The 17,004-nt window shown below is 41.2% G+C and overlaps 1 protein-coding gene across 7 annotated transcripts; it reads left to right on the top strand.

The window, feature by feature from the left end:
* The first annotated feature begins 1,206 nt into the window (after nucleotides 1-1,206).
* On the top strand, nucleotides 1,207-15,523 carry SRSF10 (serine and arginine rich splicing factor 10). 7 transcript variants are annotated; one of them, XM_008265683.4, is made up of 7 exons: nucleotides 1,207-1,468; nucleotides 3,127-3,231; nucleotides 7,297-7,400; nucleotides 10,275-10,437; nucleotides 10,641-10,694; nucleotides 10,828-10,929; nucleotides 14,227-15,523. In XM_008265683.4, the coding sequence occupies exons 1-7, from the start codon at nucleotides 1,404-1,406 to the stop codon at nucleotides 14,285-14,287; spliced, it is 654 nt and encodes a 217-aa protein (XP_008263905.2). In that variant the 5' UTR covers nucleotides 1,207-1,403; the 3' UTR covers nucleotides 14,288-15,523. The 7 variants fall into 7 exon arrangements, with proteins under 7 accessions (XP_008263905.2, XP_069935197.1, XP_008263906.2 ...); XM_070079096.1 differs by having other exon boundaries at nucleotides 10,644-10,694; XM_008265684.4 differs by lacking the exon at nucleotides 10,828-10,929.
* Nucleotides 15,524-17,004: the final 1,481 nt, after the last annotated feature.

Raw genomic sequence — 17,004 nt, forward strand, 5'->3', positions numbered from 1 at the left:
GGCCTAGCCCTGGCTGTTGGGGGGTGAACCAGCACACGGGAAACCTCTCCCCCCACCCCCAGCCCCGTTCTACTTTTCAAATACACAAATCTTTAAAGAAAAACACTACCCCCAAAGTTTCAATATTAATAAAAAAAAAAAAAAAGTGTCGCTTTCCAGAGGCTACAGGATATAATGTGACGGAGCAGGGGGGGGGGGGGGGTGTACTACTGTGCCACAGCTGTCTCCATTTTAAGTTCTTTTTTTTTTTTTTTTTTGACAGGCAGAGTGGACAGTGAGAGAGAGAGACAGAGAGAAAGGTCTTCCTTTTGCCGTTGGTTCACCCTCCAATGGCCGCCGCGGCCGGCGCGCTGCGGCCGGCGCACCGCGCTGATCCGATGGCAGGAGCCAGGAGCCAGGTGCTTTTCCTGGTCTCCCATGGGGTGCAGGGCCCAAGCACCTGGGCCATCCTCCACTGCACTCCCTGGCCACAGCAGAGGGCTGGCCTGGAAGAGGGGCAACCGGGACAGAATCCGGCGCCCCGACCGGGACTAGAACCCGGTGTGCCGGCGCCGCTAGGCGGAGGATTAGCCTAGTGAGCCGCGGCGCCGGCCTCCATTTTAAGTTCTAACAGCAAATATTGGTAGCTATCACCCACATACTAAAAGGAAATTTAAAAACAAAACTGGGGGAGCGAGGCCTTCCAGTGTCTCTGAGTGCGAAGGGGTTCCGAGACCGAAAAGCTGGAGAACCGCTGCAATAGAGAACTGGAGCAGAGCCCAGGGAGCCCTCCACAGCCAAGGATCCGCACGACGGGAACGGCCTTCAGCCCGGCGAAGCTGCGGGGCCCAACACCGCCTTCCTTTCTGCACCCACGTTCTTCTCAGGCTGTCAGAGATCTAATAAAAGCCAGGGCGTAAGACGGCCCACACAGGACATTTTTGGGTCAGGCTTTCCGAATCATAATGCTAAGAACTCCGTCCGCTTGCTAATTACTCTATAAAAGTCTGGCGTAGGGGCCAAAATGTCCGCCTCCTGCTTTCTGTGGGGCGGCGGGGAGCTGCAGGGCAGAAAAGGGCGGGAAAACGTAGCGCTAAAGAAAGAAAAAGCGGGCGAGAGGGGGAAGGGAAGGGACGGCGCAAGCAGCCAATGACCGCCCCCCAGCCGCGGCGCGTGCTCGGCCTCCGTCTGCGCAGGCGCGCGCGCACGCCCGGCGATCTCGCGGGAAAGAACCGTTGCCGGTCCCGGCGCAGCGCCGAGCTGGGAGGAGTGGCAGGGGGAGGAGGCGGGAGGGAAGTCTCGCGAGAAGAGGCCGTTGCCGTAGCGGAGCGCTCTGGCTCTGTGTGCGTGTGTCTGTCTGAGGTTCGGCCGCGGACGGTTTGTTGAGCCCGTTAGTGCCCTCGGCCGAGACTCACGCCGCCGCCATGTCCCGCTACCTGCGCCCCCCGAACACGTCTCTGTTCGTCAGGAACGTGGCGGACGACACCAGGTAGGTCCTGCACCGGGACCCCGGGCCTGCGCGGCGAGGAGCGAGCGGCGGCGCGGCGCTGGCCGGGGGAGGGGAAGGGGCGAAGATGGCGGGCTCGGGGCCCGCTTTGGCGCCCGAACTAGGCCGCGCCGCCGGCCCCCGCCGCCGCGTGGGAGCGAGGGCGGCGCCCCTGCCGGCGGCGCGGAGCGCGGGCCCGTTCTCCATGGCAGCGCGGCGCCCCTGCCACCCTCGGCGCTGGCTTGGCGCGGCCCGCCAGCCGCCGCCGCGCGTCCGCTCCCTGGGGCTGGAAGTTCACGTTCTTTGGTGGCGCGCGCCCCCTCGGCCCCGGCACCTTTTTTTTTTTTTTTTTTTTTTTTTTTTTTAGTTTAAAGCAAAAATTCGAGTGCGATAACGGGACTGAGAGGGAAGAACGTGGCGGAGCATTTGCTGATCCTTTTGGGGTTACGTGTGTGGGTCTTGGTCCGGAGGCGATATTTGGGTAAAAAGAATGTTGAATTTGGGAGATGACATTTTTCCAGTTAAATGGCGAAGTTCTTCCCGTCCCCCGGAAATCTGGGCACGCTTTCAGAAAGAGGACTTAGGAAGCTTCTGCCATTAGGCGGTTGGTAGCTAAATTAGATTAAGCCGGACCGTGCCTTAAATAGGCTTTGTTCTTAACCAGGTCCCTTAATTGCTTCGAGCTGCCTTTAAGGATTTGGGGAAGCGATCTTATCACAAGCTGAGGCTTCGTCTGTCGCAGATGATCGGTCTACAGACAAAAAAATAAGTTGTTGAGAGCTTTTTGCGTCAACTTTGATTTATTGCTTTCCATCCTAAAGTAGGAAAGAAAGCAATAGTAATTATTTTAACGTCTAGGGGAAATTTCCCCCTTTGTGCTATTGAAGGGAGTTTTTATATAATATATTTGTGACTAATTTTTCAGAGGAATGCCTACCCTGGCAAACCCTGTCGCTGAAATTTTTAGGGTAAAAATAAGCTTGGTATTTTTCAGAGTAATAGAATCGATACTGTAAAAGAAAAACAGCGGTGCTTACATACAATTATGTGCTGCTGTACCTTTTATGAAAACGAAAGCTAAGTTTAGTGAAAAAAAGTCAAAATCCATGTATGGGGGGAGTCTGAAAAGTTAGTGGAAATGCGTGTTATGAAAACGGTGCATGGATTTCGACATTTTTTGCATCAATATAAACATGTTTTAATACCGTTTTCCACAAGCTTTTTTTAGTACCTTCATATTTTTTCTTGATTAGTGCGAAATAGTGATTTAGTTACAAACTGCATCTTCATTTTCCATTGCTGTTCTTCATTGAAAAGCTATATAGCCTGAACATTTTTGTATGTTCTTGACCTATTAAGTCCCACGTTTTCAATTCTGCAGGCCATTTTGACATCATGTTTAAAGTTACCATAAGTGGTATATTTGTTGCTCGATTTAAGGCTGTACAGGTGTTCTGTATATAGCACACTGGGATATAGCGGGTTAAAGTTGGCTCTTAATGTTGAGATTTGGAAAGCTGAGAAAGACCTACCCGATCACACTCTTATTATCCACAATCCCTTCCATTGATTGAGAATTATTACAGCCGCATAACTGCTGCTTACCAAGAAACTCTTAAGGACGTGAACAAAAAAATTGAGGTCTTTTTATGATGTTTTAGGTCTGAAGATTTACGGCGCGAGTTTGGTCGCTATGGTCCTATAGTTGATGTGTATGTTCCGCTTGATTTCTACACTCGCCGTCCAAGAGGATTTGCTTATGTTCAATATCCTTTCTTCAGAAGGCTGATTAGTGAGGGGTGTTGACGTTTGAAATTCAAGTTTATGTAAGTGGTAACATCTAAAAAGTAGTTTATTTTTGTCCTCTAATAAATGTCTTAATGTCGTCAAATTTTTGAAAATTAACTTCAACTCACGTTGCTCTTACTATTTCTTAAAGTTAATCCAAAATAGTAAACTATAAAAATTCCCATTCATGCTGCTGAAACTCAAATCAGTGATTATATGTGATTTAAATTTGAATACACTCTGGTTGCTACCACCTTTAAGTCAAATTAAAAGTTAATATGTTCTTGTGCTTAGCAATTAAAGTTGCTATTCTTGTTTGTTAATTTGAATCACTTGATCAAAAACAAATTGTATAACGAGGTAAACTTCTTTAATATTGTCCCCTAATTTGCTGTCCTCTGTTGTTACCTCAGACAATGTAAAGCTGTACAGTTATGGCGACCCCAAAGAGAAAGCATGAAAGAACCTTTAGAGTAGAGTTCAACACTTAAGGCAAGTAGACAAGCCAAAGACCTCTTAAGGATCAGGCTTGAAGAGAAGGGATGAGTTTGGGAAAAGAAAAAATAAAGAAAAGCTGGAAGAAGGACAAGCCTAATGGGAGACAAAGCCTCGCTTTATCTACAAAAGGGGGAAAAGGTTGTTTTTCAAAGTTAAAGATAAAGCCATCTGTCATATTTGGCCAAGCATCTCATGACAAGTCCTTCTGACAAGCACTTAAAGAGTTAAAGGTCAAGATGAAGTTCAATGATGGCCAAGATTAAAGGAGTCATACCTGATGTATCCTACAGAATAACTATTTTCCTTTTTTTTTTTTTTTTTTTAATGTTTTGTAAGCAGTTAATTTACAAAATTCTGGTTTGGTCTAGTGACAAAACCTGTAACTTGATTTGTGTGGGCCTTTGATGTTGTGATTGTGGTCTTGTATAAATGCACTCTCTTAACTTCTCAAGTTAAAGAGTAAGAGAATGTACTGTTGCTAAGCTTAAATTCAGCACGTTTCTATTTTGGACCAGGCAGCCAGTAACCACAGAGTAGCAGGCAGGGATTGTGGGAGTAGCATGTGGTTCTAGGGTCAAGCCACAGAGCCCTGCTCAAAGGGGAGACCGATGCATGTACTGGGAGCTACCTGGAAACAGTTCTGGTGGCCTTGTGCAGTCAGATCCATTAGAAATACTCATACTGTCTATGGATAGATTTAAAGTGGCTGCTGTGAGCACACACAAATGCCTAACTTCTGGAATTAGCTCTGTGAAGCCTGTAGGCCATGCACTGCTTCAGCACATGTGATCAGTTAGCCCTGAATGGGTTGCTGAAAGCCTTCATCCTGGCGGGGGTGCCTAGTCAGAATCTATGGGAAGTTGATCCCTGGCTCAAGAGTTTCAGGTCACCTTCTCTTCTGTGAGAACGGCTCCCTATAGCAAAAGATACAGGCTGTGAGCCTCAGGCTAAGAAAAATTCTATGCTTAAATTCAGTGACTCTTGAAGTGTTTGTTACTGGAGTCCTAGGGAGACTTAAGGAAAAGGCCAAAAGCTACTCCTACAGGGCCAGTGATCAAGGACAGTAGTGGGAATTGGTTGCAAAGCTCTGTTACGGAGGACAGTGGCTATATCTGGCTTTGTAAATAAAAGTAGTAGTGCATTGGGCTTACAATGCTGACCTGATTTTACCTGTTTTGGGGTGGCCTGGGAGCCAGGGTTGGCAGCAGTGACTATGTGATCTGTAAGTAGAGAAGTCATACAAAGGGAATCCAAAGAAGAGTGATCGCTTTTAAATATATACCCACTAAGTCTTCAGGGGTCTTGAAATAACTAAAAAGAAGTAACAGGCTTATCAGTTTCATTTTTAGAAAGACCATGAAGTATAAATTTCCCTGTGAGTGGCATCAGAGTGATATTTGTCTGCCCTTCCTGCTGCTGTCTCTTCTACCTGATTGTTCCACTTAGCCTTCTCTTCCTGTCCCTAGCTTAACAGGTAAAGCAGAACCTTGCCATCCAGCCCAGGTTTCTGTTTTGAGGGTACCCCCAGAGGATGCTCTGCTCTGGTTAATAATCTGTGCAGCTCTTGGTGTAACTCCTTAAAATTACTATATCCTGTCTCTTGGGGTAATAGATAAAGTAGTACAATGCCCATTAAGGGAACTTAACCTTTTAATTAGTTTATAACCCAACTGCATTAACCTTGGAGGAAGGCTCAGTTACAGTATTCAAGGTTCTGATCTTCCCATCAGCCTTTGCCTTTTCACTTGAAAGCCCAATTATTTAAGACTTGAGAAAACCCCTGCTTCCATTTAACCTCGGGCAGAGAACTAGAAATCTGCAGTCCTTAACTCCTTTCAGAACAGAAAGTGGTAAGTTGAGTGGTCCAGACCACTTAGTCTATGGAATAAAGGAATGCTAGCTTCCGTCTTCAAAGGGAGTCTGTCACTTCAGGAAATGTTTTTGTTTTTTTGTTTTTTGTTTTTTTGACAGGCAGAGTGGACAGTGAGAGAGAGGGAGAGACAGAGAGAAAGGTCTTTCTTTTGCCGTTGGTTCACCCTCCAATGGCCGTCACAGCCGGCACGCTGCAGCCAGCGCACCGCGCTGATCCGATGGCAGGAGCCAGGTGCTTTTCCTGGTCTCCCATGGGGTGCAGGGCCCAAGCACCTGGGCCATCCTCCACTGCACTCCCTGGCCACAGCAGAGAGCTGGCCTGGAAGAGGGGCAACCAGGACAGAATCCGGCGCCCCAACTGGGACTAAAACCTGGTGTGCCGGCGCCACTAGGCGGAGGATTAGCCTACTGAGCCGCGGTGCCGGCCCAGGAAATGGTTTTTAATCGTCTAAATCTACATTCTGGTGTTCTCAAATAAACACAGGCAAGCTAGAACAGTGATTTATATATAGGATAGAATGAAAACCCATACCCGAATTTACCCACGCTCCCTTCCGAACCTTTTATTATCAAACTTTGCCTTCAACGTGTGCTTGGCTTGGGTTAAAATGGTGGTTTTAGCGAAAGGGTTTGGGTGGAATGAGTATGTCAGGCCAAGAGTTTTCACTGTGTTATTACTGACTTCAATGGGGACACAAGACCACTTAGCTTCTCAAACTAAAGTGAGTATCCAGTTACTGCTTAAAGCTGGTAAATATTATTTTGAAATCCTTAACATTGGAAAAACCAGTCCCAGACCAAACTGCAGGAAGCTGTACATGGGGTCTTCAGAAAGTTCATGGAGAATGCATATTATGGGTGGAAATGCCTAGATTTCGGTTGTTTTGCACCAAAGCTAACTTAATTTCATTTTCCATAAACTTTTTGAAGTGACCATATGTATGTAAGAGCATGGTTAGGACTTTCCAAGCTAGGAATCCTTACAGTGGTCTTTCTCTTGATGGCATGCCTCCCAGTCTGTGCATGGATCTGATGTGCTTTTGATGTAGTGATTGTCATGTTGCTTGACTCTGTCTTGATACCCACAATGGCTAGTGTCCCAGTCTTCCATATGCAGTGCAAGGAAGACAGCTATATGAAATTGTAGACACCTCAGAAAAAAACAGCAAAATAAGTTTGAAGTCAGTGTTTTCATCTCTTGGAAGGTAAGGTATATTCTGCTTGCTTACACAAGAACTATTGGCATTTTTTTTATTTGAAGCAAATATATGGACAATAGTATTTTGGTTTTATTTTAAGAAATCCTTTTTTTAGCCTCCAACATAGAATTGACTGGCATTTTTAATTTTTATCTTGTTTTGTAAAAAGTTAATTCTTAATACTCAGGAAAAAACAGTTTTATAGGTTATCTTGGTGATTCAGTTGTAACGGATCTTATGTTGATAATAATTTCACAGTGTGTATTCACATGTGTTTTCAAAAATGTATTCCTTAGAAAATAACAACTGCTTTTCTACTGTGAAATATAATGGCTGAATCAACCAACTATTAAGTGGGGTCTGGTTGGTTGAATTTCTAGAACAATATTGGGAGATTGTGAGTTGTTTCAGGCTTACCAACTGAACTTCCATTATAAAGCTGCAAAACTTCCCAAGCCCCTTAACATTTAGCACATTTGAGGATGTTCGTGATGCTGAAGATGCTTTACATAATCTGGACAGAAAATGGATTTGTGGACGTCAGATTGAAATACAGTTTGCACAGGGAGATCGGAAGAGTAAGTACCCTCACACCTAACAGGTGTAATATTGTTACTTTTAGACGTCATTTTGAGATTTCTTGTAAGTATTGATGCAGTTTGTTCAAAACTCCAAAAATAATTTTTGAGAAGATATGGTATCTTGAATAGGTGTTCACTTCTCATATGGATTATAAAGTTCCAAGGTAAGTGTAGATACAATGTGGAGATCAGAGTGCCTGTGATATATTAGCATTCAGTCAGTACTCTGAACTGGCTTTTTTGAAAAATGATTAACTATTGAAAGGCAGAGAGAGACAGATCTTCGTCCACTGGTTCCCTCCCCAGATGGCCTGGCCTAGGGCAGGTTGAAATCAGGAGCCTGGAACTCCATCCAGGTCTCCTAAGTGAGGCCCAGGTGCTAAGGTGAGCTTTATGCTGCGTTCTCAGGCATTAGCAGGGAGCTAGAATGGAAGTGGGGCAGCCAGAACTTTGACCTAATTGTTCATATAGGATGCCAGCATCATAGGAGGTGGCTTAAGGTTCTGCACCACAACACTGGCCCCAGTTAATAATAACTGGAGATGGGTCCAGCTCTCTGCTGCGGCCCGGGAGTGCAGTGGAGGATGGCCCAAGTCCTTGGGCCCTGCATCCACATGGGAGACCAGGAGGAAACACCTGGCTCCTGGCTTTGGATCGGTGCAGCGCGCCATCCGCTGCAGCCATTTTGGGGGTGAACCAACGGAAGGAAGACCTTTCTCTCTCTCTAACTCTGCCTGTCAAAAAAAAAACAAAAAACAAAAAACTGGAGATAGAGAATACAACATAGAAAGTTCTGCATCTCTTGTCATCTCCCTTCTTCATAAAGATTTTCACAGTATAATTGAATAGTTAATGTGGGTGTGTATAGCTATGGAAATGGACTGGGAAACATAATGGATTAAACCTAGACTTTGTCATAGCACATGTTTTGTTTTTTGTTTTTTTAATTTATTTATTTGAAAGTCAGTTACACAGAGAGGAGAGGCAGAGAGAGAGAGGTCTTCCATCCGTTGGTTCACTCCTCAATTGGCCGCAATGGCTAGAGCTGCGCCCATCCGAAGCCAGGAGCTTCTTCCGGGTCTCCCACGCGGGTGCAAGGGCCCAAGGACTTGGGCCATCTGCTGCTTTCCCAGGCCATAGCAGAGAGCTGGATTGGAAGTGGAGCAACCAGGTCTTGAACTGGCACCCATGTGAGATGCCAGCGCTTCAGACTAGGGCATTAACCCACTGTGCCACAGCACCTGGCTTTTATCATTATGTAAGCACATGTCAGATGTTAGCTGTATACTGTTGAGTCAGGAGTACTGGGTTTGAATTCTAGCTTAGTTATTGTGTTACCTCAGGCAAGATATTAGAAATAGGGATTAGGTCGGCACCGCGGTTCACTAAGCTAATCCTCTGCCTACGGTGCTGGCACATCGGGTTCTAGTCCCGGTTGGGGTGCCGGATTCTGTCCCGGTTGCCCCTCTTCCAGGCCAGCTCTCTGCTGTGGCCCGGGAGTGCAGTGGTAGGATGGCCCAAGTGCTTGGGCCCCGCACCTCATGGGAGACCAGGAGAAGCACCTGGCTCCTGCCATCGGATCAGCGCGGTGCACTGGCCACAGCACACCGGCCGCAGCGGCCATTGGAAGGTGAACCAATGGCAAAAGGAAGACCTTTCTCTCTGTCTCTCTCTCTCTCACTGTCCACTCTGCCTGTCAAAAAAAAAAAAAAAAAATAGGAATTAAAGTTGGCTGCTCTAGAAAGTAGTGGGGGGGCGTCACTGTGGCATAGTAGGTTAAGCCTCTACCTGCGGCACCACATCCCATATGGGTGCCAATTTATATGCCAGCTGCTCCTCTTCCAGTCCAGCTCTCTGCTGTGGCCTGGGAAGGCAGTGGAGGATGGCCCAAGTGCTTGGGTCCCTGCGCGTGCATTGGAGACTCAGAGAAGCTTCCTGGCTCCTGGCTTCAGATCAGCCCAGCTCTGGCCATTTGAGGAGTGACATTGGATGGAAGACCTTTTTCTGTCCCTCCTTCCCTCTCTGTGTAGTTCTACCTCTCAAATAAATTTTTAAAAATAAAAAGAAAGTTATTGGTAATCCTCTAGTTGTTGAGTTGGGTTATGAGTTCCTGGGTATTTACTATGTTACTTAGATGTACGTACACGAAGTTTCTGCTTTATAGAACTGAATGAGATAATATAAGGAAGACTGGCCAAGGGTGTGGGTGTGTATATGATATTCAATGGGTGTTACCTTCTTCCACTTTATTTTGTTATGGTTTGTCAAAACTATACATTTTGACCCTACACATTTGTTCATAGGCCATTGGTAAATATTATTCTCAATTATATTTCTAATAAATGGACACTATAGCAGGATAATTCCAAATCAGCATATGGTTCAAAATATCTCAATTTTGAACTCTTAACTTCTTGGGGCCAGCGTTGTGCTGTATCAGGTAAACCCACCGTCTGTGATGCTGGCATCTCACACTGGTGCCAGTTCCAGTCCAGCTGCTCCACTTCTGCTCCCTGCTGCAAATGTGGCTGGGAAAACAGCGGAGGATGGCCTAAATGCTCTGTCCCACACAGGAGACATGGAAGAATCTCTTGGCTCCTGGCTTTGATTTGCCACCAGAGGCTAATAGACTTCCTTAAAAGTACCTGTTCCAAGATGAATATTTATAGTAAACCTTAACCCATCCCAAAAAAGAATTGAGGCTAAATCGTTTTCAGCATCTCAACACGAAAATAAGAAGCACCTCTAACAGCTGCCAAAATACATATGATTCCTTTGGTATGCAGAGGAGGGGATACAAAAATTTTTCTCCTGTAATTTGAGGGCTTAAATTTTTAGTATTTCCATATACTTGTTTTTTGTCTTTCATAGCACCAAATCAGATGAAAGCCAAGGAAGGGAGGAATGTGTACAGTTCTTCACGTTATGATGATTATGACAGATACAGGCGTTCTAGAAGCCGAAGTTATGAAAGAAGGAGATCAAGAAGTCGGTCTTTTGATTACAACTATAGAAGATCTTATAGTCCTAGAAAGTAAGTGTGATGTACAATGATCTGTTAAAAATGTTTGCTAGCATTTTAATGTTTTTACTTTAATTGTATACTTTGAATGCTTCATTCAGACTAAAAATATTTTAATGTATCATTTAAAAAGTTTTATGGTTCAGTTTTAATTAGAAATTTAAGACTATATATAGACATTTGTCACTGTTTGCTTTTTCTGATATGCTTTTTAGCAGTAGACCGACTGGAAGACCTCGCCGTAGCAGAAGCCATTCCGACAATGATAGGTAAATAACTTTGCTTTGAAAAAGACTCATACATTTTTCAATTTCAGAGTGAACTTTTGCTCTAAAAATAACAAATTTGATTAATATAGAATCTAATTTTTACTCTAATTGTATCTCTCCTCTGTTTTGAAAGATTCAAACACCGAAATCGATCTTTTTCAAGATCTAAATCCAATTCAAGATCACGGTCCAAGTCCCAGCCCAAGAAAGAAATGAAGGCTAAATCACGTTCTAGGTCTGCATCTCACACCAAAACTAGAGGCACCTCTAAAACAGATTCCAAAACACATTATAAGTCTGGCTCAAGAGATGAAAAGGAATCAAGGAAAAAAGAACCACCTAGATCCAAATCTCAGTCAAGATCACAGTCTAGGTCTAGGTCAAAATCTAGATCAAGGTCTTGGACTAGTCCTAAGTCCAGTGGCCACTGATAGCATAAACCATGATAATTTTTAGGCATGTATCATTCATTTACTCATAGTTTGGTTTACTTAAATTATCAGGAATACAATGTTGCAATGATGCTTAAAAAACACTTGTTAGTTTTCCCTGTAGCAGGCAATGGTTATAATTAAAATGATATGCTGTTGAGAAGCCACTCTTAAGAGTCCAGTTTGTTTAATGTTATGGGCAGCTACCAATTTGTGGTGTCTCTGTATATTTTTGTAAAGATTCTCATTTTTTATGCTTGAAGTATTTGGTGAAAAGATGTTGGTTGACCTTAATTTGCAACATTGTCTCATTAAAAATGAACTTTCATATCCATATTTGGTAGAAGTGTTAACCTAGAGCTGTAGCTTGCTAATAAGATAGAATGATACAAAAGCTAAGTAGCCACAGTACAACACTGACTGCTCACACAGTAGGTTCAGGGTGGACCTTTATGTTTTGTCGAGATGTGTAGGCCCTTGTTAATAGTTTATTTATGACACAGTTTGGACTAGTTCTTTTGCTGACCCCACTATTTGGGGGAATGCCCCCAGCTGGGTTAAGTAGCATTTTCAGGGCAATGAGTTTTTGGCTGAAACATGGAGCCTTCACTGCTTTTTTTCTGGTCTTTATAAAGATGTAGAACATACATACATCAGAAGAACCCACCTTAGAATTTGAGCAGGTCAATAATGGCAGAAATAATTTGAAGGGGAAAAGAATATTATGTAGTTAACTCTGAAGTTTATGAAGCATTGTTGATTAGCTTTCTTACTGCTGTTAGAAGCAAGTAAGTTGTTTCAAAGTAAGTTTTGTTTGTGTGCGTGTGCATAGTGTAAAACGGAATTTTGATGCTTATAGCACTTGGCATGTGCATTTGTATCAAAACATGCCTGCCTCTTTATGAGGGAGGCTTACTCTTCACACCTCAGTTTTATTTAATGTGAGGCAAGTTGAAAGACAACACTCCCCATTCTAGGTGATTCTGTGGTGCCATGAAATTTAAAATAATTTGGGAAAAGGATTAGTTTTAAGCAAGAGTCATCTCTCAGTTTTTAATTATCAATGTAGCTGACTAAAAATGAGCAAGTAATGCCCTTAACCATTTATAATTTCTAGTATTTCTCTGAAAGATCGTTTTGAGGCAATAAAGTGACTTGACACGTCCAATCTCATTTCAGAGTAAAAAGCTAGCATCTTTTTAAAATCTCAGATTGCTTGCTTGCAGATCTAAGTAATATTGTGGGAAAACGATTCCTTTTAGAGGAATATTTTTTCCAATTTTGGTTTTAGAAATCTAGGCTTTGCCTGTGAAGAACAATGGGATGGTTTTTAGATACTGTTTGTGGAATGTGAAGGATTGATTCTAGAACCTTTGTACATTTGATAGTATTTCTAACTTTCATTTCTTTACTGTTTGCAGTTAATGTTCATGTTCTGCTATGCAATCATTTATATGCACGTTTCTTTAATTTTTTTAGATTTTCCTGGATGTATAGTTTAAACAACAAAAAGTCTATTTAAAACTGTAGCAGTAGTTTGCAGTTCTAGAAAAGAGGAAAGTTGTGGGGTTAAACTTTGTATTTTCTTTCTTATAGAAGCTTCTAAAAAGGTATTTTTATATGTTCTTTTTAACAAATATTGTGTACAACCTTTAAAACATCAATGTTTGGATCAAAATAAGACCCAGCTTATTTTCTGCTTGCTGTAAATTAAGCAAACATGCTATAATAAAAACAAAATGAAGGAAATAATGATTAACTGGAATTATTATAGTACTAAATATGATTCTAAAATAATAATAGTGGAAATAGCCTTTTGTAGCTGTAGGAATATTTTTTAATCAATGTTGCACTGGGCACAGCTAACTTACCTTGGAGATGATAGAACTTGCCAGAAAGCTACTTCTTTTACATAATACTTAAAAATTCCATATGTAATGTCAAGTTGTTTCATGATTTTTCATTAACCCTCTTGGGTTAAGTAACTTACAAGTTATTTGGTAGTGTTAGATAACACATTCAGATGAAATTGAGTCAGCTAGTTACAAGTTTATACTTTGTTATTAGATGAATCAATAATTCTCTGCCCCTTCCTAAACTAGCTGCATTAAACCTGAATGTTTATGGCATGATTTAAATTTCTTTTCATTGATGTTGGTGAGCAGTTAGTATTAAGTAACTTAGGGGAAGGAGCATAGGTGTTTTATCGTTTGAATTCTAGCTACTTTGTAATGACAGTTACAACTTAAAAATTTTTCAAGTATTTATGATGTGCCAGACACTCTTTGAGAGGCTTTATTTGACTAATTTTCTCTTCACAAAACCCTATGAGAAAGATACTTTAATTTTCCCTGTATGATAAATAAGGAAACTGAAACACGAAGAAAAAAGTAAAAGGCAGAGCCAGGAGGATTTAAGCCCAGGCCTGGTTATTATGTATTTTTTTCTTTCAGTGAATTATTCAGAGTAGATTGAGGACATAGCCCATTGAAATTGTTCTTGGTCTCTGTATAGAAGTAGAAGGCCTGATGCTTCTGCTTTTTGCATTGGATTATTTTTAAATTCGGTGTATTTTCTTTAGAACCTTGATGTTGTTCCTAAAGTGATGTACCTAACAGCTTCAAAAGGACTATTGTAGTTGAGCCATAATATTTCATAGTCTACTCATACTTGATAAGGATCTTTATGGTGTTTTAAGCTAATTTGGGGTTGCATAGTTGAGTCCAAGATTTGAGTACCTACTGGGTGTCTGGCACTGGGCTCAATATTAGAGTAGTCATATCACCATTCAAGTGAGGGCTGACAACTTCACCTCTCTTTTTGCCTAAGATTTCTCTGCGTGTGTTTTTGTTTTTGTTTTTAAGCCAAGTAAGCAAGAAGAAAAAATGAGAGATAATGCTTCAGTGAGAAAGGAAAGGTGCTACATGTAGAGTATGAGCTGTTAAGTTACAACCCAGGGAAAAGACCTGGGGGCTGTTGTACTATTCTCTTGAAAATTTGGCCCAGTAAGCTGCTACATCCAGTTCAACTAACAAAATCCTGTATACCACAGAGAAGAATAAAAGAAAACCAAACTGACAAACATCCTTCTTTTATTTAAGACCAAACTGCAGCTGGAATACCCAGTACAGTTCTGCTTACTACACTTCAAGAAAGATCTGAAAGCGGAAAAAGAACCAAAGAAGGGCAGTTCAAGCGACCAAAGGGTGGGTGGAAGGTGCTGCAGTATGAATACTGTACGAATATTTTGACTCTGGTCTGAAAAGATAAAAGAATTATCGAAAACTACATGGAATAATTGAAGTCCCTTCAAGTTTGAAAGTAAGCATTTTAGGACAAATAAAAGGAAGTTCAACTTTGTACTTGTGGAAACTAATCCCTAAATATGAATAGGTTTATATTGATTCATGGGTAACAGGTCCATAATAAATTATTTGAAACTAGGATGTCTGAATATCAAGGAAGACAGCCATAGTCTCTTACAGTGCCTCTATTGGTCTGTCTCAAACTGAATTGGGTGGGAAAAGGTATGGTCCAATATAAATTTTTTCTGGATTCTCCTTAAAATTCCTCTTTAGCCATTATTGGCAAACTTTGCCTTTGTTTATTCTGGTGCCAGTATTTTCTGCTTAATCATTTGCTTCGTTGGCATCTGAGTATATTTGCTTAAATACCACATACAGTTGACTTCTTTAACCACTTTTTCCCACGTAGATTCCAATTATACTTGACATCCAGCTGAGGGGGCCCATCTCTTCTCACCTCTTTCCTAATCAGTATGTTCAGTGAATATTTATTGAGCCCTTAACAGTGGGCAAAATATTGTACTAAGTAATTGGATAGAAAAATAGATAATTCCCATATTCAATAAATGTCTACTGAGCACAATCTTGTGTATCATTACATATGGCCTCACTGTTTTGTTTGAGGTGTATTATTTGTAACTATATTACACCATTCACATCTTAATGTAATTATAAACCCGATATACTATCAAAGATAAGTAATTTTGTGGTTTATCTGCCTTTTAAAAAGTATCCAGTATTTGTTTGCACCCCATTAATAATGAAAAAATGTTTCAATCTGTAATAAACTGATTTATTGTGCCGTTACTGTAATATACTAGAGTTATATTAAATTGTTAACTCTGCCTCGTCAAATACATTAGGAAATAATCCCACAAATAAGTATTTAACTTTGCATTAGATATAAAGGAGATTCTGGGTGCTATAATTAGATTATTTTGAGGCAGACAGAGAGCTGTTATCCCAACTGATTTAGTATGTTCTGTAATGAGAAAATGTTCACCAAATTATACTTTTTAGTGATTTACATGTACATTTTATAGGGGACATGTTCTGTGTATAGTGAATAAATAACTTTTATAGTATCACAAAATGCTTTTGATTCCTTAGTTCCTTATTAGGATATGAACTTTTTGTTTAGCTATACATTGGTTCCATCACATTTGAGTTTTGTCATATTTTGCCATGTATTTAAAACTTGCATGTGAAGTTATTAATCTTAAAATTTGGAAATGGAATTTAACTTAAAAGAATTTTGAAAATACAGGAGAATACACATTAACTTTAAGGGAGGTATAAAAGGGAGGTGTAAAATGGAGGTATTTTTAATCCCTATTTTATTAAAATTATAAAAAGTTGTTAAACTTGCCCAGGATCACAGAGTAAGTAGAGCTGAGGTTTATAGAATCCATTTTTCTCTTGGTTCATCTCTGTTCCTTGTTTTTGTTTTTTGAGTCAAATGGGAAAATGTTTTATAACTTAATTTTTGTGGAAAAAATAAAGTTGGTATAATGGAATCTAGAATTTACAGCAAAAATGGCTAGATCTAATTAGGAAATGTATCTTGTTTTATGCCTTTACATAATAGCATTGTAGTGATAGTTATTATGGGTAGAGATTCTGTGTATTTTCTAAAGTTAATACCTATATGGTTCATAGATATTTTGCCCTCTTCCGTCTCCATTTCCTTTTGAATTGAGGTTAAAACTTTCAAGGGGAAGGAGAATTAAGTTGCATATTCAGTTGAGAATTTGTTCAAAAAAATATTGGTGAGTACAAATTATGAGTGTTTTCGTTAATCTTTTGCTGGAAAACGTGTCATACAGTAATAACACTTGATAACTGTGTAAAAAATTAAACATGGTAAATCAGAAAAGGCCCATATGGTTTTGGCAGCTGTTGAATTTGCTTTAGGGTATCTCCTGTGGTGGTTACGATTTATGGAATGCTGTCATTATTATTGAGCACTTAACATCAAGCCATATGCTTTTCAGATACTCCTGTTTAATCCCCAACACACTCCTGGGAAATGGGTACTCTCCCCATTTTATAGATGGAAATTAGCATTTATGGAATGCCTATCATGTGGATAGGCTTTTTTTGCATAGCTTCATTCCTCACCTTCAGTAATTTTTCTGGATGAGGCAGATTGTCGTGGGTCAGAGACTCATTCCAGCCCCACTTCGCAAATTCTGCAAGGTTTTCATTGTGTTGCATTTTGACCATGTTCCTGTTTACAAAGTGCCAATATTACATTTTTAATTGGGAAGCTGTATCTTGAGCAGTAGTCTAATGGCTTTCTATCAGGACCACCACTGCTTCTAGGACTCCTAGGAGAGCTGTGAAGTAAGCAATCTGCTTGTTTTCAACCATGGACATCTACAGGATGCTGTTAGTCATTTTGGGATAGGTTCATTCTCTTGGGTTTTTCCCCCCTTTACTACTTCCTCTAACAGTGTTGGTTACCTTTATTATGTTTCTCTGTATTTGTAACAGCTGTCTAACCCTTGTGCTTAAGATGGGTGGTTTTTTTTTTTTTTAATAAAAAGGTGAGGTGTGTAAATTTCCTAACAT

This window comes from Oryctolagus cuniculus, chromosome 7 (assembly GCF_964237555.1).
Source record: "Oryctolagus cuniculus chromosome 7, mOryCun1.1, whole genome shotgun sequence".
Classification (NCBI taxonomy): Eukaryota; Metazoa; Chordata; class Mammalia; order Lagomorpha; family Leporidae; genus Oryctolagus; species Oryctolagus cuniculus.